Consider the following 21,244-nt stretch of genomic DNA (forward strand, 5'->3'; position numbering starts at 1 on the left):
CTTTCTCTGCCCCTCATGGGATAGTCTCTCTCTCCCCCTGTCCCCCACCCCTCACTCATTTGCACCCTCTCTATAAAATAATAAAATAAAATGTAATATTCACATGATTCAAAATTCAAATGGCCTGCAGTGAAAAGTCTCTCATAACCTGTCCCTAGCCGCCCTGTTACCCTGCTCAGAAGTAACCATTGTGAAGTTCCTGTGTATATTTCCAGAGATGACCCCTGGTCCTACACAAAGAATCTCAGGCATACTCTATTCCTCCCTTCTTTTAAAAATGTAAACTTTAGTATCGGCGCAGTTTTGCACCTTGTTTTTTTGTTGGTTTGTTTTATAAAATGCATTTTGAGGATTATTCTTTGTCAGTGTGTAAAGAGCTTCTTTATTTTGCCAATAGCTGCACAATATCCCATTGTACGAATGTACAAAATGTACAATACTTCCCCTTTGGTTGGACATTGAAGTTGTTTCCAGATTTAGCTATTACAGACTATGCTGCAATAAATAACCTGTGCATATATCATTTTGCCGTGTTGCTAGTACCTGCAAGGAGGAAATTCCTGAGTGGAATTGCTGGGTCAAAGGACATGTGGGTTTGTAATTTTGATAGATACAGTTACCTTGCCTCCCACAAGTTGTTCCAATTAATACTTCAGGCACAACATACTAGTATCTGATCTTTGCCAATTTGGCAGATGAAAAATAGTGTAACACTGTAGTTCGGCGTTTCTTGAACTGTGAATTAAGCGTCACTTCGTGTTCGTAAGAGGCATTTGTATTTTTTTCCTGCATAGCTAACTTGTATCTTTTATTTTTCTTTTAATTGAAATATAGGTTACATATAATGCTACAATAGTTTCAAGTATATGCCTTTTCTGTGAGTTGTCTATGACCTATATCCATTTTTCAACTAGGATTTTGGTCCTTTTATGTAAATTAGCCCTTAATCTGTAGTTGGACTGGCAGCATTTGGTTCCGTTTGTCAGTTGTGTTCTCATTTTGCTCATGGTGGTTTTTCTTGGGTAGAATTATTTTTGTTTTCATAGACAAATGTATTAGTCTGTTATCTTATGGCTGTGGGTTTTGGGTCCCAGTTAACCTTCCTAATTTTATTTTTAAAGATCCTCATGGTTTCTTCTTGTACTTCTGAGGTTTCATTGTTTATATTTGATATATCTTTGATATTGCTGAAATTTATTCTGGTATAAGATATGGAATAGGGTTTCAAACTCTTTTCTTTCCCCCGGAACAATCTTAGGATTTCCTGATCTCTCCTGTCTTTTATGGAAAATAATCTGTCAGCAGTTTTCTCTGAACTTCGAGTGATGTAGACCAGTGGGCCATGATGTCCTGTGTGTTTTTTCATTTTAAGTTATGTTTCTCTTTATCTTATCACTATTGACCTAAAAGTGTTGATTGAGATACAGTCTATCCGTGAGCATTGTTTTAAAACAAATTTTGTAGACTTTTCCTCTGGCAAATAAAAATCAGATAGTAATAACAGGTGCAGTGACGGCTAACATCATGCACTATACTTAGGGAACACGTTCGGTAACTGAGGAGATACAAGGTTTTCCTCTCTTATTTGAGTGAATTATGTTTGCGGTCTCTTAGCTCCCCTGATTAATGCCTGGTAACACCAAATTAATAAATAGGAGGCCCTGATGGGGCTTGATTCTCCTAGCTGGTAGACCCTTTCGTGGACCACCATCTTGTAGAATGTACGTTCTAAAGGTCCTGGCTGTTGGGATAAAGGTGCTTCAGGATCACCGGTATCACAGTCAGCAATGGACCTTCACTGCTTTTGCTCTTTCCGTTTCCGTGCCACTTAGCCTGGCCTTACCTACTGTCCCATCCCTGCTTGCAGTTGTCGTTTTCCCAGGATGCATGTGGCTAACTTTCCCAGGATGCATAATGGCTCATTTTACTCAAACCACCAAATACGAGCTGAGCCTCGTAAGAAAGTTAGCCTTTGAATGGCTTCTTCAAAATCTCTCAGTTCTTGCGATGAGATTCTCCTAATTGGCCAAGCTGACCTTGATGTCCCTGCTTTGTCTGTCTGTCTGTCTGTCTGTCTGTCTTGGTTTTCTTCATAGTGCCGCCTTATGCCTTTCTGCTCAGCCATCCCATTGCCTAGGTATTGGACTTCTTACCTTTACAGAAACTGTCAGGCCCCTCTTCCTTCTCTCTACCCTTGGAGCGGTGGTTCTCTTCTGGGAGGTGTTCAGCCAGCCACGTCAGCACCTCTTCAGAGCTCGTGGGAAGGCAGATTGCAGGGCCCTGGCTCCCCCAGCTGACCCAGAAACGCTGGGGGTGAGGCCCAGCAATCTGGTTAACTAGCCAGTGACCGGTGTGCTGAGGTGTGAGAGCCACTGCCTTATGGCATGTGATTTGAGGCTCTCCTTACAGTAAACCCTCCGTGAAAGCTTCTTGGCTGTTTAACATATAGATTGCGTTAATAGCTTTTGATTAATTTGTGTATCATTACAGCTACCGTGTATTGAACACGTACTCTGCTGGCATTCAGCTGGGCGCTTTCACATCCTCAGATGCTTCGTAAAATAGGTAGTGGCGTTTCCTACTTTAGAGGCGAAGGGAGACGCTGAGGAATGAGGTCACATGCCAAGGCCACACAGCTGGTAAGCGGCACGGGCGATCTGTCAGACTCCAAAGCCAGTGTCCTTCCTAGCACGCACACTGTCTTTCCTACAAATCCTTTTCCCCAAAGAGTGCGTGTGACTACATGGCTGTCATCTGGGCACGTAACAAATGATTGTAATACCCATATTTCTGGATTTCCCTCATTATGTTCTTTCTTTCTTTCTTTCTTCCTTTTTCTTCCTTCCTTCCTTCCTTCCTCTCTCTTTCTTCCTTCCTTCCTTCCCTCCCTCCCTCCCTCCCTTCTTTCTTTCTTTCTTTCTTTCTTTCTTTCTTTCTTTTCTTTCTTTCTTTCTTTCTTTCTTTCTTTCTTTCTTTCTTTCTTTCTTTCTTTCTTTCTTTCTTTCTTTGTCTGTCTGTCTAGAATTTGTTTTTAAGCAATCTCTGCTCCTAATGTGGGGCTTGAACTCACGACTGCAAGATTAAGAGTCCCACACTCCACCAACTGAGCCAGTCGGGCATGCTCATTGTATTACTCTACTGAACAACAGCCTATCAGCTTTTTTGTTTTAAAGGGAAGCATTTGGGGCGCCTGGGTGGCGCAGTCGGTTAAGCGTCCGACTTCAGCCAGGTCATGATCTCGCGGTCCGGGAGTTCAAGCCCCGCGTCGGGCTCTGGGCTGATGGCTCAGAGCCTGGAGCCTGTTTCCGATTCTGTGTCTCCTTCTCTCTCTGCCCCTCCCCCGTTCATGCTCTGTCTCTCTCTGTCCCAAAAATAAATAAACGTTGAAAAAAAAAATTAAAAAAAAAATAAAGGGAAGCATTTTATTTCCTTTTTCTAACATTCATTCGCTTACTGTCTGTCAGAGAAGCAGGTGAGAGAGCCTTTGACGTCATAGTCCAGGCTCTACACATTCACGTACCTGACCATCACATTGTAATGTGCCACGGGTAGTTTTGTGTCAGAAATTAACCTGTACTTTCATTGAGGTACCACACAGTTCTGGCCTCTGAACTTAATTTTTACAACTTTCAAAAATTATGTTGCACTGAATTTTGGTAAAATCTTAATGGACTGAGAAATGTAATTTTGCTGGCTCTGCTTTGGTCCAGCCATGTATGAAAGTGAACAGGTTATCAGAGTGAGCACTTCTTGACCCAGGGCACAGTTGTCATTTCTGGTGAAGGGACAGGGCTTGTCATTTAGGTTCTCTGTGCTCTTTTTTACCTCTCTGACCTCCTCCACTTCTTACCCCCAACACTGACACACATTTTTGGACAGGCAACTAAATAGGAAAATACCTTTATCTTTAAAGATGTGAGGAATCAGGGACGCCTGGGTGGCTCAGTCGGCTGAGCAGCCGATACTTGATCACGGCTCAGGTCACGATCTCCCTTTTGGTGAGTTTGAGCCCTACTTCACTCTGCACTGACAGTGTGGAGCCTGCTTGGGATTCTCTCTCTCCCTCCTACCCTGCTTGTGCTCCTCTGACTCTTTCTCAAAAATAAATAAATAGGGGCGCCTGGGTGGCTCAGTCGGTTAAGTGGCCGACCTCGGCTCAGGTCATGATCTCACGGTCCGTGAGTTCAAGCCCTGCGTCGGGCTCTGTGCTGACGGCTCAGAGCCTGGAGCCTGTTTCAGATTCTGTGTCTCCCTCTCTCTGACCCTCCCCTGTTCATGCTCTGTCTCTCTCTGTCTCAAAAATAAATAAACGTTAAAAAAAAAATTAAAAAAAAAATAAATAAACATTATGGGGCGTCTGGGTGTCTCGGTTGAGTGTCTGACTTCAGAGCAGGTCATGATCTCGTGGTTCACGGGTTCCAGCCCCACGTCGGGCTCTGTGCCGACATCTCAGAGCCTGGAGCCTGTTTCCGGTTCTGTGTCTCCCTCTCTCTCTGCCCCTCCCTGCTCATGCTTTGTCTCTCTCTCTCAAAAATGAACATTAAAAAAATAAGCATTAAAAAAATAAAATGCCTATGAGGAATCAAATGCTTGTTTCCTTGCTAACTCACTATTATTGATTGCATTTAGCAGATGTAAATTGATGTTACTTACTTAGCTCGTACTTACATGAGCGCTTTGTGTTGCCACTCTAACCACTTACACGTTTTAACTCCTTAGCCCTCTGTACGTGGTGGAACTCTTTTGTTACCCTTATTTTCCCATTTTGTGGAAACAGTAGTGTGGAGAGGCAAATAACTAGTCTGAGCTCATAGGGCTGGGAACAGCAGGAGCTGAGTCTGACCCAGCCGTCTTAGCTCCACAGTCTGTGCTCTTAACTGCTGTTCAGAATGTAATGTAGGTTTCCAACCAGATTTTTCTCTAAAACGTTTTTACTCTGTACTTTGAAATGGTGGACTGTTCCACGTTTTTGTTTTTCCAGGTTAGGACTATGTGGAGGATGGGATTGACATGTGAGCTCTCACAGAGAAATAACTCAGGTCCTTTAAAAATGTTAATTAATTGAGGTGTTTGCCGGGGACTCAGGCAGAACGTGTCCTAAAATGGTGGCAGGTGGCCTTCTGGCCTGGGACACTGCGGGGCCTGAACAGCGGCCTCACAGTGCCTTTCCCAGCCTCGTCTTGTCCGGGGACAGGCCCTGGCTGGCTCTCTGTGCTTTGCCATGCTCCTCCTCCTTTGGGGCCCTGGGTCGGCCATGGTCTTGCTGCCTGACCTTCATGCATGTGGCTTGAGGTCCAAGGACTTGTGAGAACAGTACAGCACTTGGACTTGCTGTAGACAATAAGACACTTGGAAATGGGTGTTACGTTGTTCTGTGTCTCTTTAGATTTAAAGACCTACATGGTCGAAGTACCACCCGAGAGACTGTCTTTTGGTCTGTAGCCGCAGGTGCTGCTTATAGGACCTGCTGGTGTTTGGAGCCTCAGCCTTCATTGTGACCACACGCGCCGTCAGGCTGAGCTGCGGGCGGGCGTTTCTTTGGCTGTCAGCATCTGCAGCCTCGCTTAGGGCTCCCGCCTGTCCCGCCATCCTTTCTGCGTTGGCGCGCGTCCCTGCTGGCCAGAGCTTTCTCATCGGGCATTTGACTCTGCTGCAGAGGGAAGACTTTCCGGAAGGCAGTCAGGAAGTTTGGAAGGAGCTGTGGTAGTGGGCTTTGGCCTTGGTTGCCCAGGACACGGCCGGCTTGAAACCGTGAATTATCAAGCAAGCTATTCTCTTCTTAGCCAAGAGAAGGCTGGCAGTGGTCCGGACTTACCTGTGAGTTTTGCGCCAGCTAAATGAGCGTCATTGGGTTTATGCTAAGCTTCGTGAGCTTTGCAGAGTCTTCTGTATTTCTCTACTCTGTGTTATAAATAATAGAATTTCAAGTTCTGACAGCTAGTTACTGTTTGATGTAGAAGCAGGAATGCCACAGGTGAAAGGAGAGGAGACAGAAGTGAGGGCATTGGGTTAGCTTACCCTATGCTCTCCCCGAGTTTACTGGGTATAGCCCACTTACAGCCAATAGGAGCAGAGCTCCAAGTGTAGCTGCTGGGTGAATCGATTTATGATTTTAGGCAGCTTACATCTTTGGTTTTAAGTTGCAGCATCTTTTTATTTTAACTTATTACAATTTTTTTTAATGTTTAGTCATATTTGAGAGAGAGAGGGACACAGAATCTGAACCAGGTTCCAGGCTCTGAGCTGTCAGCACTCCTGAACTGTGAGATCATAACCTGAGCCGAAGTCGGACCCTTAACCAGCTGAGTCACCCAGGCGCCCCTTAAGTTGCAACATCTTGAGAGCAAATGTGGCTTTTTTAAAAGCTCCACTTTTATCTCTGTCCTCTGATTCCATGAATATGAGACTGAACGTTAACCAACATTCATATGAGACCACTGTATATGGAGATCTATTACAAAATTACTCACACTGGGAAATGGATTGCTTCAATCCATAAGCAATCCATTTCTTTGTGAATAGCTTTATATTTAATTTTTAAAGCTAATATTGCACATTAAAATTTGTTTTAATGTTTATTTTTGAGAGAGACCGCAAGCTGGGGAGGGGCAGAGAGAGAGGGTGACACAGAATCTGAAGAGGCTCCATGCTCTGAGCTGTCAGCACAGAGCTTGATGCAGGACTCGAACTCAAGGATCTCAAGATCATGACTTGAGCCGAAGTCCGACCTTCAGCCGACTGAGCCACCCAGGCGTCCCTAATAGTTGCACATTTTTAATTATGTATTTGATTACATGAGATAATGAATGACAAATGGAGTGAAGCAAAAGTGCAGTTGTTGCCAAATGTTAACTTTCGGGTTATGGTTGATTTCTGCCCTCACTGTGGCACTTCTTAATCAGTTCCAAGCTGGTTGGCCTGCTAACCCACATTTAAAATACACTGCTGTCCCCTTTGAGACTATGCATACGATACTGTCCCTATTGAGCCTACCAGTTTTATTTCAGGCCTCAGAGATTTTAGCTTTTAAGTGCTAAAATATTACTGAATGCAGAAAAGCAAATTCCACTGAGTTACTCTTTCAGCTATTTCTTCTGGATTGAGGATAATTTAGGATTGGGTTTTCCTAGAATCTTTAGAAGAGCTTGGGATTGATGATGAGTTCTCAGTTCAATTCTTGTGAGAAAGATGGGGACTCAATTATGAATCTACAGTAGGGAAAAAGTTAGGAGATAGACTTGGAACAGATTGGATTTCCCAAAGAAGCCTCTGGGAAAAGTTACTTTATTTGCCACAGTAGCAAATTAGGAGCGCGCAGTAAGCCCTTCTAACACTGCGGTACTATTCGAAGAGTGAAACAGTAGAACCAGCCATGGCCTGCTTATTTGTCCTCTGAATGATTGGCTCCTTTAAAGAATTTTCCTGTCCTTTCTCATTTCATTGAGTGACATCATTGGTGCCACAGAAACATTAATAACATATTCCAGCGGTCCCAACTGATGTGAAACTTATGATTTGCCTAGTTCAAAATATATCATCACCTGTTGGTGATATATCATCCCATTCATGCATTTACTTGGTGTCACAGTAAGATTTCTTTTATGGTGAATTTTACTATTCACAAAGGCACATATTTTTCTGTGACCCTGCACTAGGCCATGACATGCTTTTAAGCCACTTAAAATAATTTTGAAAGTTTTAGTGGTTTTTTTGGCCTGTGGGTTTTTTTCCTTTTTCTATTTAAGAAATTGCACAAGTAATATATAATTATTGATGAAAAGTTAGAAATCAAGATAGGTAAAAAATTATTACCTAAATACTACCCCTAACCTTTTAATAACCACGTTTCATAGTTTGATGAGTATCTATTTGAATTGCTTTCTTTGCAACTATACGCATATAAATGTATATTGTAAAAGGAATCCTTTTTTAATTATGAAAAATTTCAAACTTACACAAGAGTCGGGAGGATGGTATAATGAACTTCTGTCCACCTGTCTCCCAGCTTTGCCATTTGTCAGCATATGACTAGTCTCACTTAATCGATTCTGTTGCCCTTACTGCATTACTTTTTAAAAAATACTCATTTGTTTTTGAGAAAGAGCGAGCAGCGGAGGGGCAGAGAGTGGGGAACAGAGGATCAGAAGCGGGCTCCGTGCTGACGGTGGTAAACTCGATGCTGGGCTCGAACTCACAGCCCTTGAGATCATGACCGTAGCCAGTCAGATGCTCCGCTGACTGAACCACCCAGGCTCCTGCTTTACTGCATTATTTTAAAGCAAATTCCAAGCATCCTCTCTTCTGTATTTTTTCTATGATACGTGGACTGTTCTAAGAAATGAAACTACATTTTCACACGTTAAAAATTTACATTTGAATATAGTCTGTTCTTTGACAGATTCATAAATATTCTTCACGGTTTCTTGATTCATAAGGATCTTTTTATTAATTTATTTTTAGTTTTTTAATTTGAAATGATTCTATATTCACAGGAAGTTGCAAGAACTATGCATGGAGGTCTCATGTACCCTTCATCCAGTTTTCCTCAGGGGTAGTATTCTGCATAACTATAGTACATATCAGTATCAGGAAATCGCCGTTGGTATAGTCCTCAGAGCTCGTTTGGATTTCACCAGTTTCAGATGCACTAGCGTGAGTGTGTGTGTGTGTGTGTGTGTGTGTGTGTGTGTCTGTGTGTCTGTGTGTCTGTGTGTGTGTGGTTGGTTGCTTCTGTGCCGTCATATCCCATGTGTAGATTCATGTGACCACTACCACAAAAAGATGTTTTTAGTTGGCTTACTCACCTATATTTCCAAACAAGGACCACACATTACATTTAGTATACATACCTCTTAAGTCTCTCTTTTGTAAAAATTACGTTGCTATAATTTCACACTTACAGAAAAGTGACAAGAACAGCGCAAAGAACTCCTATATGCCTGTCACCCAGACTGACTAATTGTTTAAAATTTGCCCATTTGTTTTATCATTTGTATGCTCCCCTCCCTCTCTCCCCCTGCCCCTCTGTGTATGTAAAACATATATCGTTTGAGACTGGCTTGTAGACATCATGTCCATTTCTATCCCCAGAACAAGAATTGTCACTCACATAACCATAGTACATTTATCAAAATCAGGAATATAACATTGATGCATTCCTCTTATCTAATCAACAGTTCACATTAAAATTTCACCAGTTACGGGGCACCTGGGTGGCTCAGTTGGTTACGCATGTGACTCTTGGTTTCCCCTCAGGTCATGATCTCATGGTTCGTGAGTTTGAGCCCCGTATCAGGCTCTGCACTGGCAGCATGGAGCCTGCTTGGGATTCCCCCTTCCCCTCCCCCCCTCTCCTTCCCCCCCCCCCGCCCCACTTTCTCTCTCTCCCTGCCTCTCTCTGTCCCTCCCCTGCTCGCATCAATATGCACACTCTCTCTTTCAAAATAAATAAACATTAAATTTTTTTTCACCAGTTACCCTAGTGCTGTTTAAAAAAAAAAAAATGTTTTTTTAAAAATGTTTGTTTACTTCTGAGAGAGAGAGAGACACACACAGAGCACAAGCAGGGGAGGGGGAGAGAGAGAGAGAGAGAGAGAGAGAGGGAGACACAGAATCCAAAGCAGGCTCCAGGCTCCGAGCTGTCAGCACAGAGCCTGATGTGGGGCTCGAACCCACAAACCGTGAGATCATGACCTGAGCTGGTCTGGTGCTTAACCGACTGAGCCACCCAGGCGCCCCACCCTAGTGCTGTCTTTTAAAAGTCATTTTTTCCTGGTTGGGGTCCCGTCCAAGTTCACACACAGCAGTTAGTTGTAAGCTCTTTAGTCTTGTTTAGTCTGGACCTGTTCCTTAGCCTTTTCTTTGTTACCATGATCTTGACATTTTTAAGAGTTCAGTTATTTTGTAGAATCCCTCTCAGTTTGGATTTGTCTGATTTTTTTTTTCATGATTAGATTCATGGGCTGCATTTTGGGGAGAAATACCACAAAACTGATGTTGTTGTGCTCATCTCAGGGCAGCATGTCAAGAGGCACATGATACTGATTTGCCCCAGTATTAGTGGGCAAATTAATGTTAACCTGATTAAAGCTGTATTTACTAAATTAATCTGTTGTAAAGTTCCATTTTTCTCTTTGTAATTGAGAGGTAATTTGTGAGGGGACACTTTGAGACTATGTAAGTATCCTGTTTTCTCATTAAACCTTTATCCACTAGTTGTAGCATTCATTGATTTTGGCTGAACCACTTGTTATTGTGTTACTATCATAGTTGTAAATGGTGATTTTCAGACTCCATTATTCTTTCCTCCTACGTTTGTTAGGTGTTAGTCTAATCTAAGGAAGAGCTTTCTTTTCTCCATTTATCGATATCAGTATAAACTCAGATTCTTACTTTATTCCATGAAAATTCTGCAGTATTATTTTGATGTATTTTTTTAAAAGTAATCTCCAACCAATGTGGGGTTCAAACTTGCAACCCCAGGATCAAGGGTCACGTGCTCTACCGACTCGGCCAGCCGGGTACCCCTCATTTTGATGTTTGAACCGTCCCATCTTTGTGTAATGGTAGCCCCTCTGCCTTGCCCCCTAAGTCTTTTGGGCCCAGCTTTTGTAGTCTTTGATAGCTTTCTTGCCCAGAGGTACAAAAAGATGTTCCACGTTCATTTTTTGCCCCATACCTGGTATCAGGTTCTGGGAGCCTTGGTGACTTTAAGTGGCAAATACTGTTCAAGGCAGAGTCTAGGCACCAGAAGTTGCTATTTGGTCATTGCATCTATACCCTTTTATTGCACACAGCTAGAAAATGCCTTTTTTTTTTTTTTTTTTTTTTTTTTTTTAAAGAAAACACACACACACAGTTTTCTATTGGTCTTTCCTAGTCAATTTTTTGAAAAGGTTTATTCAGGGGCGCCTGGGTGGCGCAGTCGGTTAAGCGTCCGACTTCAGCCAGGTCATGATATCGCGGTCCGTGAGTTCGAGCCCCGCGTCGGGCTCTGGGCTGATGGCTCAGAGCCTGGAGCCTGTTTCCGATTCTGTGTCTCCCTCTCTCTCTGCCCCTCCCCCGTTCATGCTCTGTCTCTCTCTGTCCCAAAAATAAATAAACGTTGGAAAAAAAAAATTTAAAAAAAAAAAAAAAGAAAAGGTTTATTCATTTTTGAGAGAGAGAGAGGGCGAGGGTGAGGGGAGGGGAAGGGGCAGAGAGAGAAAGAGACACAGAATCCGAAGCAGGCTCCAGGCTCCGAGCTGTCAGCACAGAGCCTGACGTGGGGCTCGAACCCACAAACCATGAGATCATGACCTGAGCTGAAGTCGGACGCTTAACCGACTGAACCACTCGGGTGCCCCTCCTAGTCAAATTTAAGATGAATGATTTTACACTTATACCTCTTATGTGCAAAGTCTCAGCTCCTAATGACATTCACATAATCAGCTTGCTTCTACAAGGTATATTCAAAATAACGATATACCGTTATTACTAACAGTGTGATTACAGTATGAATACGATTTTAAGATGTCTTTGCAATTTTTTTTGTCTTTAGAATCCTATTTTTTATTGTTTCATTTTTCCACTTAATAAAGCATATAACATCCTTCTTTGCTAGTAAGTAAATATCTTCACTTTAAATGGCTACATGACATATTTACCAATTTCCTTTTTGGAACACACAAGATGTTAATAATGTTTCAGTGTAAACAGAGTTGAACTGGCTGTCTTTGTACATGTGTTTGCTCATTAAAATTTTTTTAATTCAGGAATAGCATAAAGAAAGAAGTGTGTTAAGTGTAAAGCTGTGTTAATTTGTCACAAAGCAGAATCAATCCCAGATTTAAGGAACAGCATTCCTGGCCAACCAGCCCTATGGCCCCTTCCCCACGCTCTTCAAGGGTACCCACTGTTCTCACTTCTAGCATCGCAGATTAGTTTTCCTTATTTTTGAACTTTATATAAATGGAATTATTATATGCTTCATTTATATTTGGCTTCATTTAATATATTTTTTGAGGTTTATCCACATTTGTTCTCAGTGTAGTTGCATTCCATGGTTAGCCCGCTCTTTATCTAGCCTCCTATAGATGGACGTTTATGTTGGGCCAGTTGGGGGCTACTACAAATTATGTACTTGAAAGATAGGCTAAGGATGCATTCCTAGGAGCTCAATTTGTGGTTAGAGGAAGGGAGGCATTTGCTACGTGTTGCCAAGTTGCCCTGCATAAAGGCTCTGCCAGCTTATGCTCCTGCAGTGGTGAGGGGAGGCCAGCCTCTCCACGTTCCTGTAGGTGCCAGTTTTGCTGGTCCACGTCTTGAAACAGGCTGCTGTTGCGCTGCTTGGCCAATGGTACATTCCAGGTGCCTGGAGGGGCTTTTTCTAATCTGGCAGGGAAAAACCATCAGAAACGTCTGAGTGGCTGTTACTGAGGTGGCCTATGAGAAAGTTACGCCCTCAAAGCTTTGCATTAGCTGGGGATAGATAAGACATCCCTGACAAGTGACTGAGCACAAGTGCCGAGCGCGTAGTTCCGGTGACGCTGTAAAACGGTAGATGAAGGAGAGGTTGGAACTTTTCCTGGTGCTGGTGTTGAGGGCAGGTCAGCTCTCCCCTGCTCCACTGATCTGAGGCTACTCCCTTCAGCTGAGCTCTGGCTGATTAGAGACGAAGTCTTTGAATCACAGAGGCTAAATAGAATGTTTTGGCCACGGCTTTTAGCGGCTCATCTCCATGGTGTAAGAGAAGTTTAGTGTTTGTTCATTCTCTTTAGCTTTCTTGCTTTCTGTTTGGAAACACGGCATCGCACTGGCTCCAGAGTGCTGTCATTTGATATATAATTACTAGAGCACTTCGGTGCCAATTAAAAGAAAAATTCGTCTGTTACAGATTCAGTAGTTCATTGTTCCAACTGAGATTGGGTGATTGGAAAAATAGCAGTTTGGGGCTAAAAGCACAGTTCTACGCTCTGGGAAACGTCGGGCAGACCACCACCCTTCCTTGGGCCTCAGTGTCTCAGTAGGATGAGGAAATGGGAGCTGGAAGGTTGCAGGGCCTCTAGACAGTTGGGGATTTCGGGTATTTCTGACTTAGAATGGGAGTTCCTCTGCAGATTGCTGCTTAGGTTACAAAGCAACCTGAATCGGAAAATTTAAAAATCCTCTTGGTGCCGTGCCAAGCACCACAAGCTCGTGGATGGCCTCGGTGTTAGGAAGATAGCGCGGCAGTCGTTGAGCGGCACATAGGAAGTACCCACTGCCTCCGAGGGGCCTGCAGTTTCCCAGTGTCGCAACGCTTTAGGTCCAAGGATTCTCCGCCAAGCCCCTTTAAGGGGAAACTTAAAAAAAAAAAAAATTTTCTGAGAATTTGAAGTGAGTATCTTTTGCAGAAATAAAACACCTTGCCTTTTCTTCCATTTGAGGTGTTGGTATTCCCTCAGGAATAGGAGTGCATATTTTGTGCATATTTAACAGAGGGTTTAATAAAAAATAGGTCATTTGTGTATGTCAGCATTTTAATGTGATGAGATCTGGTGTTAGCATGTGGGCAAACTGAATTCAGCTGATGTCGATTCGTGGTTTTTCTTTAACGAAGAAATCCGTGTTCCATTAGCCTAAGCGGCGGCAGCCATTTGTAGAATCTCAACACCACGGAAGAGCCTTGACCTGAGCGTGGCGTTCGGCTCGAGAACTTGGAGAGTTGGCGAAGAAGTGGTGGTTCGGCGGCTTGTTCAGTTCATCTTTGAGAAATCATCCGAGGGTAGGGGAGTCGGTTTTTGGGTGACAGGCTGCCTTGGGGAAAATGACACGGGATGACAACAGACGCTTGCTGTTTCAGCAGGTCCTTGACGGCAGTGCCGGGCCAGGGGAGAAGATGCGCCAAGTAATCCCGTCCTGCTTCCTCCTCGAGGCACCCCTGCCCCGCCCTGCGCCCTGCCGACCTGCTCCGCTGACCTCCCTCCGGAGAGGGAGCCTTCCCTGCCCCTGTGGGAAGCGTTTCTCTGGAGACCGGGAAGCCGCGCCACAGATTGTCGCTGTGAAAGTTCAGTGAGCGTATCTTGTGCGTTTTGTGAGTGGGCGACTCTTCCCGTTCTGGAATGACGTAAGGGTGGCGCCCCTCACCTTTTACGCCTCATTTGCCTGTATTCTGAGGACGTCCGGCCCGCTGGCCTTCCCGGCTCTCTCCCTCCACGTTCTCCGGCCCGGCCGTGGCCGTGCCCACAGGGCAGGTCTGAGGTGGGGGCTCTGGGCGCCCCTTCCAGGGTCGGAGCCCAGCGGAAGCCTGCTAGCAGGTGTCACCCGGCATTTTGTTTGTTTTTAGTAACGGGGAGGGGTCGGACATCACGTGGGCATGTGCTGTTAGAGGAGGGAGGAGGCACGGAAGCTACGAAAGGGAAGGTGCTGTCTTGTTGGGGAAAATTCCGTAGAAAGGAGACCATGCCCTAAACTTGGCTTCTCCTGTTGTCTTTGTCCAGGAAATTTAGGGCAGAAAGAACCCTGTTTTCCTTCTGTATACTTCTTTGAAGGTATTAGTGAACGATGAGGGTTTTCAAAGCCTGTCTGTGGTCGGCAGCAAATCCTCACATATGCACAAGGAGAAACGTGAGTTGAAAAGAGAACTAACTTTTCTCAAGTGCCTTTGAAGTGCCAGGCACGACTCTAGCCTGTTCCCTCCTGTGAACGAAACAGCCCTGCGGGGTGGATGCACTGAGAAGGGAGCCCTGGAGTTTGGGCCACACCGATCAAGGCTGGGGTGTCTGATTCCCACCCGGGCGAGTGATGGGGTTGCAGATCTAGGTGCGGCCTCAGACGGTGCCTCGTCAGCTGCCCGTCGGCGCCCCGTGGCCAGGAGCACAGGGGCCGGACTCCGCCTCGTCTTGACTGCAGATTCTGTTTGCCTCCTTATAAAATGCAGGGGCAGGAGTCCCCGGCACACAGATGCGTAAGGAGGGCCAAAAGAACCGACGCGCAGAGGTGCTTTGCAAGCCGGACAGTGACATACTGATATTTGCTCACGGAGATTGTTTTCTTTCACAGACGGGCACCCAAGAAGACGTTAGTTGTTGGTTGGGAGTTTGGTCAGCAGCAGACCACACATTTACTTTTTTTTTTTTTTTTTTTTTTTTTTTTTTTTTTTACCTCCCATAAGTGTTTGTTTATTTTTGAGAGAGACCGGGCATGCTGGGGAGGGGCAGAGAGAGGAGGGGACAGAGAATCCAAAGCAGGCTCCGTGCTGACAGCAGAGAGCCCAGTGTGGGGCTCGAACCTGTAAACCGCGAGACCGTGACCTGAGCCAAAGTCGGATGCTTAACCGACTGAGCCACCCAGGCACCCCCACATATTTGCTTTTATGTACTTCTGGCTGTGGAAGTTTTTCCTTCCGCTTTTAGAATTGTTTCATTTCTGCAGTAGATATTAATGATACTGTTTACACCCCACGCCCTCTATTAGGTGTTGGAGATAGAGCGGTGAAGGAGGCAGATAAGTTTCTGTCCTTTTTGAAACACTGAAACTGTACAGATGATTGACACTTTCCTCCTGTTGGGAGAAGAGATCCCAAACCTGGTTGACTTCTTACTGCCCCGATACATATTTTAAGTCCGTGTTAGATAACTCTTTAAGTACCACTCAATTATGCAGATATTTTGGGAGTAGCTGTTGAGCTGAAGAAACCATGAGAAAGGTGGATTGGGTGGGGGTTTCGCACGATCAGCCTTTGTTTCTGCTTCCGGGCAGGGGGGCAGTGAGGACGTTTGAAAATCACTGTGGTGTTTCTGTCAGAGCCCGGGGTATTTTCCACTGTGGGGAAGAGCGCTTTGGTTAAAGAGTACTTTGAGCTTTATTCACAAAGTGAATCTACCTCAGTTCTGAGTGGCTGGAGTTGCATTTATCCGCATCTGGGACTCGGAGGGCTCCTCCACTTCCCCACGCGTCGTCCAGGATGCCCAGCTAGGTGTGGTCCAGCCGCAGACCCTGGAGACCCCAAGCCTCCACCCCCCAGGGAAACTGGAACAGTCTGTAATCTGGCTTGTTTTGGATCCCAGGTCTTGAGATAGGACTCCAAATGTTCCTTCTTTCCAAGTAGGTGATCCTTTGTGGCCCTGGGAAGTTGTCCCTTGTTCATCTCTGGTTCCTGTTTTGGTCGTCTGAGATGCGGTCAAGAGGAATGATCATAGAAAGCATGGTGTCAGTTCTCTTCTGACTTAAAAAATTTTTTTTTTCAACGTTTATTTATTTTTGGGACAGAGAGAGACAGAGCATGAACGGGGGAGGGGCAGAGAGAGAGGGAGACACAGAATCGGAAACAGGCTCCAGGCTCCGAGCCATCAGCCCAGAGCCTGACGCGGGGCTCGAACTCACGGACCGCAAGATCCTGACCTGGCTGAAGTCGGACGCTTAACCGACTGCGCCACCCAGGCGCCCCTCTTCTGACTTTTAAATGGCGTAACGGAGACCTTTGTGTCACCGGGGCTGCTCCGGCTATTTTCGACCAATTCATTTGGGCCTTCAGTGACTCAGCAGCCTCCTGACTTTTTTTGCTTTTAAAAGGAGCTGGACTTACACGGTGTATGGAATGCAGTTAACATTACAGCCGGTGCATGTGGCCCGTAGTGATGGCGGTCGGGGAAGGTCAGGCGAAAGCGTGCTCCCCAGAGGTGAGATGAGGAGGTCAGGACACTGGGGACGCCGTGAGCAGGATTGTATGGACGCTGTGCATGGGGAAGGTATTCTGAGCGAAGGTAGGGGTGTGAGGAAAGGCCAGAAGGTGTAAAGAGGACAGGCAGCGTGTGAACAAGTACCTCTGGAGGGCGTGGGGGTGATGAGGCCACGGCAGCGAGGCCCGTGGGTGCCAGGCCAAGGGGTTTAGCCAGCGCCGGGGCAGAGCCACGGAGGTTTGAAATGGGAGGGTGACCGAAGGCTTCACGAAGATGAATCTGGCGTAGTGTGTGGGATGAGTTGGATGTGCAGAAATGGGTGGAGGGTCTCTCTTCTGGCAAGTTCTGTGGGACTAATTCTCCCTGAGGTGGTTCTCAGATGGGGAGGGAGAATATCAAATGTAGGAAAATCAAAGCCCGCCTTGATTAGCAACACTGCCACCTCCCGTGTATAATATTCTGACGTGCACTTTTCAAAACCGGTCTTTCGGAGATATTTTCCATACCACATAAAATGCTTCTGGGCGCTCAGGAGGGTCAAGTAGCAGGTTGCCATGAAGGGGGCTCCGCGCAGGCCCACATGCCTTCTCGGAGTTCCTCTAAGGGCTGGGCCAGGGTGCGGGACCCTGACAGTGGCGAGTAGGCCCGCTGAGCCTGTGGGGGCTTTCCTTTTGCGGGGCGTTCCCCAGCAGGCCGGGTGGGGGGGGGGGGGTCTGGGGTGCAGATGTGAGCCGGAATAAAAGGGCTGCTTCTGCAGACCTTTGTGATACTGGAAAGGGAAGCGTGACATTTTAGTGTGTACTTCTTGATCGAGGATTTTGATGAGCAGCTCGTGTCTGTAGTAGGAATTCTTAAGCCATCATTGAAAACTTTCCTGTTGAGAATGAGACACTGACAAATTATTTGTAATCAATGACTCCTTACGCAGAAACGAATGAGCATGGGTAGGATTTAATCTCACCCCTGAAAAAGGGAGATCGTTGCACTTTTATGCAGGTAGCAGACACTGAGCATTTGTGACAGACGGGATGCTCTGTTGGGGCTGAGTAACCAAGTGTGATCTAATTCTTAAAATCGGTAAGATTTTTTAACTATGTTGCACTGTAAGTTCATGTTTAAGAATTCAGGTAACTGGCAGTAATTAGGATGCAGATACATTAAAAACATCTCAAGTGTCGATAACTTATCTGTGCAGAAGTCGCCAGAAAGCTGCAACACAAAAACTGATTTTATGGAATAATACAGTGGTAACTACTTAATGAAGAAGTTCTCCTTAAGGGAGTTTTTATTATAATTTTTATTGTAATTGTAATTTTATTGTAATCAATGATAATGGACATGAAACAATACTGTAATAGTGTAAGTGATTAAATACTAAATTCTGTGGAACAAATTAAGTACTTGAGAGTTCGGAGGAAGGAGCCAACCCAAAGAATGGTAGTTGGGAAGAAGCCTGTTGGAGGTGGGGGGCTTGGACCACTGGGTGAAATTCCCCAGCTGCAACCAGCGGGGCGGCCTCCCGAAGCCAAGAGAGAGGGGCCGCCAAGAAAGAGGGGCCGTGAGCCTGCAGCACCCTCAGGACCTGCCCCACCAGGCCCTGGGGCCGGAATATTCCTGCAGCAGTTCCTGCCCCCTCCCCCGGAGGGGTGGCTGAGACTACAGATGTGATGTGAGGCTGCCGGGGCCCAGGAAGTGTTCCGCAGGCGGAAGTCGTGTCCGGCCTTCCACACTCTGGTGTGATGGAAGGTGAGAAGCTCCTGAAGGGTCTGACCAGAGAGGTGGGACCTGACAGGGGCAGATTCATAGAGGCGGCTAGCGGCTGAGTTGTGTGCGCATGCTCTGTGCCTCAGATCCGTTGTCAGGGGGCTTTCTTCTCGGAGAGGAAGGGAGCACCTTGCCCCAGGCCTCCTGGCTGCCCAGAGGGGAGCCTGCCTGGCTCCAGAGTCCGGGTTCTTTCTCCTGCCAGACTGCGTCTGCCAGGGAAGCCACCTGTCAGGGACTGATGACCCTGTGCAGAAGAGGTGTGGCCCACTCAGGTAGTTACTGCCACTACTAAAAAGGTGTGTGAGCTCACCGCCCTCCCCCCCGCCCCCCCCCTGCCCCCGCCCCGCCCCGCCATCCCCAAAGAAGAGGGGAAGAGGAGGAAGAAGAAATAGGCCACCAGTAAGCACATCAGTGGGAAAAGGGAACTTGAGGATTGGCTGAAGAAGGACAAGATGAGTCACAGATGGTGGCACGGTTTGAACGAAGGCAGGTTCCAGTAACCTGACTTTCCTCGCTCTGGGGTTGGGCTCCAGAGGGCTCAGGCCCCAGTGGCGGATCCTTATGGGTGGGTACAGGCCCAGCGGTCACTTGAGGCTCCGAGGTAATCCCTGCTTGCGGTAGGCGCCATGTTGCCTGGCGGGTTGTGCTGTTCTGGTTCTAGTACGATGGGTGCCGTGGGGGGTGGGGACGGGAGTGACCTCAGGTAAGAGGTGTTCTGACTGTTTCTTGGGCCTGCGTCTACTTTTGTGCCTTCTAGAACAGTGCCTTTCACCAATGTTGAAGGACCAATTTTAAAAATTTCCAATCCATTGGAACTGATACTTTTCTAAAAATAAAAACAAAATTACTGGAAAACAGAATTGAAAAAGATGTGCAGAGTATAAATTCTAATTTTTTTATTAGAGTCGACAGATACAAAATTACCCTGATTGCCATAAAAAGTTTCTAAATGTTCTTTTTTTTGAAAAAAAATTGTTTTTAATGTTTATTTATTTTTGAAAGACAGAAAGAGACAGAACATGAGCAGGGGAGGGGCAGAGAGAGAGCGAGACACAGAATCCGAAGCAGGCTCCAGGCTCTGAGCTGTCAGCACGGAGCCCGACGCGGGGCTCGAACTCACGAACTGTGAGATCATGACCTGAGCCGAAGTCGGATGCTCAACCGAGTGAGCCACCCAGGTGCCCCTAAATGTTTATTCTTAATTTCTGTGCTCAATCTTGACTGCAGACCAGTAAACTGTTCACAGACTGGTACACTTTGAAAGCAGTGATCTAGGAAGAAAATTGTTAAGCAAATTAGTAAATAAGACGTTTGGGGAATATTTACACCATTTAAGAGTAGAAGTGTTTCAGTTGGCATTTAAAATACTTGAGGCGTTTGTGCACATATGATCTAATTCCAGATGACGTCTTTTCAGTAGAGTTCCTTGGTGGGAGGCGGGGATGTAAAATAAGTCTCCCAAGAACTGAGGCTGATGTGGTTACTGTGAGGGATCTGTAAGGGCGATTCTGTACTAGTGTTGATACTTGGAACATCCAGTCCAGAGCTTTCACTTCCTCTGTTGTCCCTGAGAGCCAGTGTGTGTTCTTTTGCTCATGTATGAGCATTAAACAGTAGTATGTTTTCTCTGTCAGTTTTTGGCTTGCCTTTGAACTGATTTTTATAGTTTTGGGCATAATTTTAGATATATTCTTGAAGGGGGAAGTTCCCAAAGCAAGCTCTAAAAAAAAAAAAAAAAAAAATTCCCAAAGAGTTATACCTGCTGATATAGAGATCATGTAGCAACTTAATCGTTCCTATTTCAGATTTGTTTTTTGTCACTAGCTGCCAGTGGTTTTTCACTTTCTGTTTTGGGCACTTCTGACGTTTGCTGATACCCCTTTGCTCTGGAATGATTTGCTGTGGTCCCTTAGCCTAGCTGCTTTTTCCCTGCCTTTAGGGTCCAGCCCGGGGGTGGCTTCCCACAGGCACCCTGTCCCTGTCTGGGGGGGTGGTGGCTTTCTCGGCCTCTGCAGCCCTCAGCCCTCTGCTGAGCACGGCCGCCAGCCCACCTCCATGCTGACTCCCAGCCCCGCCGGCCCCTTTTCCTCCTTGCTGCAAAGTCAGCTCTTCCTTGTGTTTTGTGTCTTTATGTTACACTTTGCAGGGCTCTTTCATGTATATATTCTCTTATTTCATCCTCCAGACAATCCCATGAGGTTGGTAGAACAGAGATTCTCATCTCCGTTTTAACTGAGGTGAGGCTGGGAGAGTGTCCGCATGGCATGTATCTTCGTTCCTTTGCCCTGTGCTCTTAGAGTTCCTGTTCCACTTGGTCCAGACTTCCCGATGTTGGGGTTTCGAGTTTGCTCAAAGATGCCTATAATTTTGAGGTCCTCCTTTCTACTCAGTATTTATGTGTGTTATTTGAAAAAATGAAACATTAGACTACTCAGCACAGTGGCACAGGCCCCTTTGGAAGAAAGAAATCTTTAGAGCCTAGCACAGGGGTTGGTCAGCAGACAGCCGGGGCCATGGCCCCAGAGCAGTGCCCAGGGCCGGAGTGGTCGTGTCAGAGGACACACTCAGCAACCTAGTTGTCTGCGCCTGTGACTTTCAACTAAGACTGGAGGGTGGTGTCCTTTATTTCCACAATATCAGCCCAGCGTATTAGATGGCATGGAGCATTTCTCGTGAAGGAAAAAAGTCGTACTTTTAGGGATTGAGGGGGAGGTGCAATGAAAAATCACTTTTGGTCCAAGTCAGAAGTCATTTGCTTCTGACTTTGGGGTGTGTTGGGTGTGTGTTCCTCCCATGTCCTTTATGGTCAAACAGACCAGGGTTCTACATCTAGCCACTTA

At 45.9% G+C, this 21,244-nt stretch overlaps 1 protein-coding gene across 18 annotated transcripts in view; it reads left to right on the forward strand.

Annotated features, from left to right (window-relative positions):
• The window catches only part of WDR20 (WD repeat domain 20), a 66,078-nt gene that overhangs the window by 20,736 nt on the left and 24,098 nt on the right, over positions 1–21,244 (forward strand). The window contains exons 2-3 of one of the 18 annotated variants that reach the window (XR_007153308.1): positions 13,598–13,744; positions 13,826–13,965. The exons of 12 other annotated variants lie outside the window; for them this stretch is intronic. Coding sequence is in view for 3 of the 6 variants with exons in the window: in XM_047864173.1 (XP_047720129.1) it covers positions 13,823–14,035 (213 nt within the window). In the remaining 3 variants the exon portion in view is untranslated. Of the gene's footprint in view, positions 1–13,597; positions 13,745–13,822; positions 15,181–20,589; positions 20,642–21,244 lie in introns of those variants that run through there. 5 more of the 18 variants (XR_007153307.1, XM_047864173.1, XM_047864174.1 and 2 more) reach the window with 5 other exon arrangements.

The sequence above is a fragment of the Prionailurus viverrinus genome, chromosome B3, assembly GCF_022837055.1.
Source record: "Prionailurus viverrinus isolate Anna chromosome B3, UM_Priviv_1.0, whole genome shotgun sequence".
Classification (NCBI taxonomy): Eukaryota; Metazoa; Chordata; class Mammalia; order Carnivora; family Felidae; genus Prionailurus; species Prionailurus viverrinus.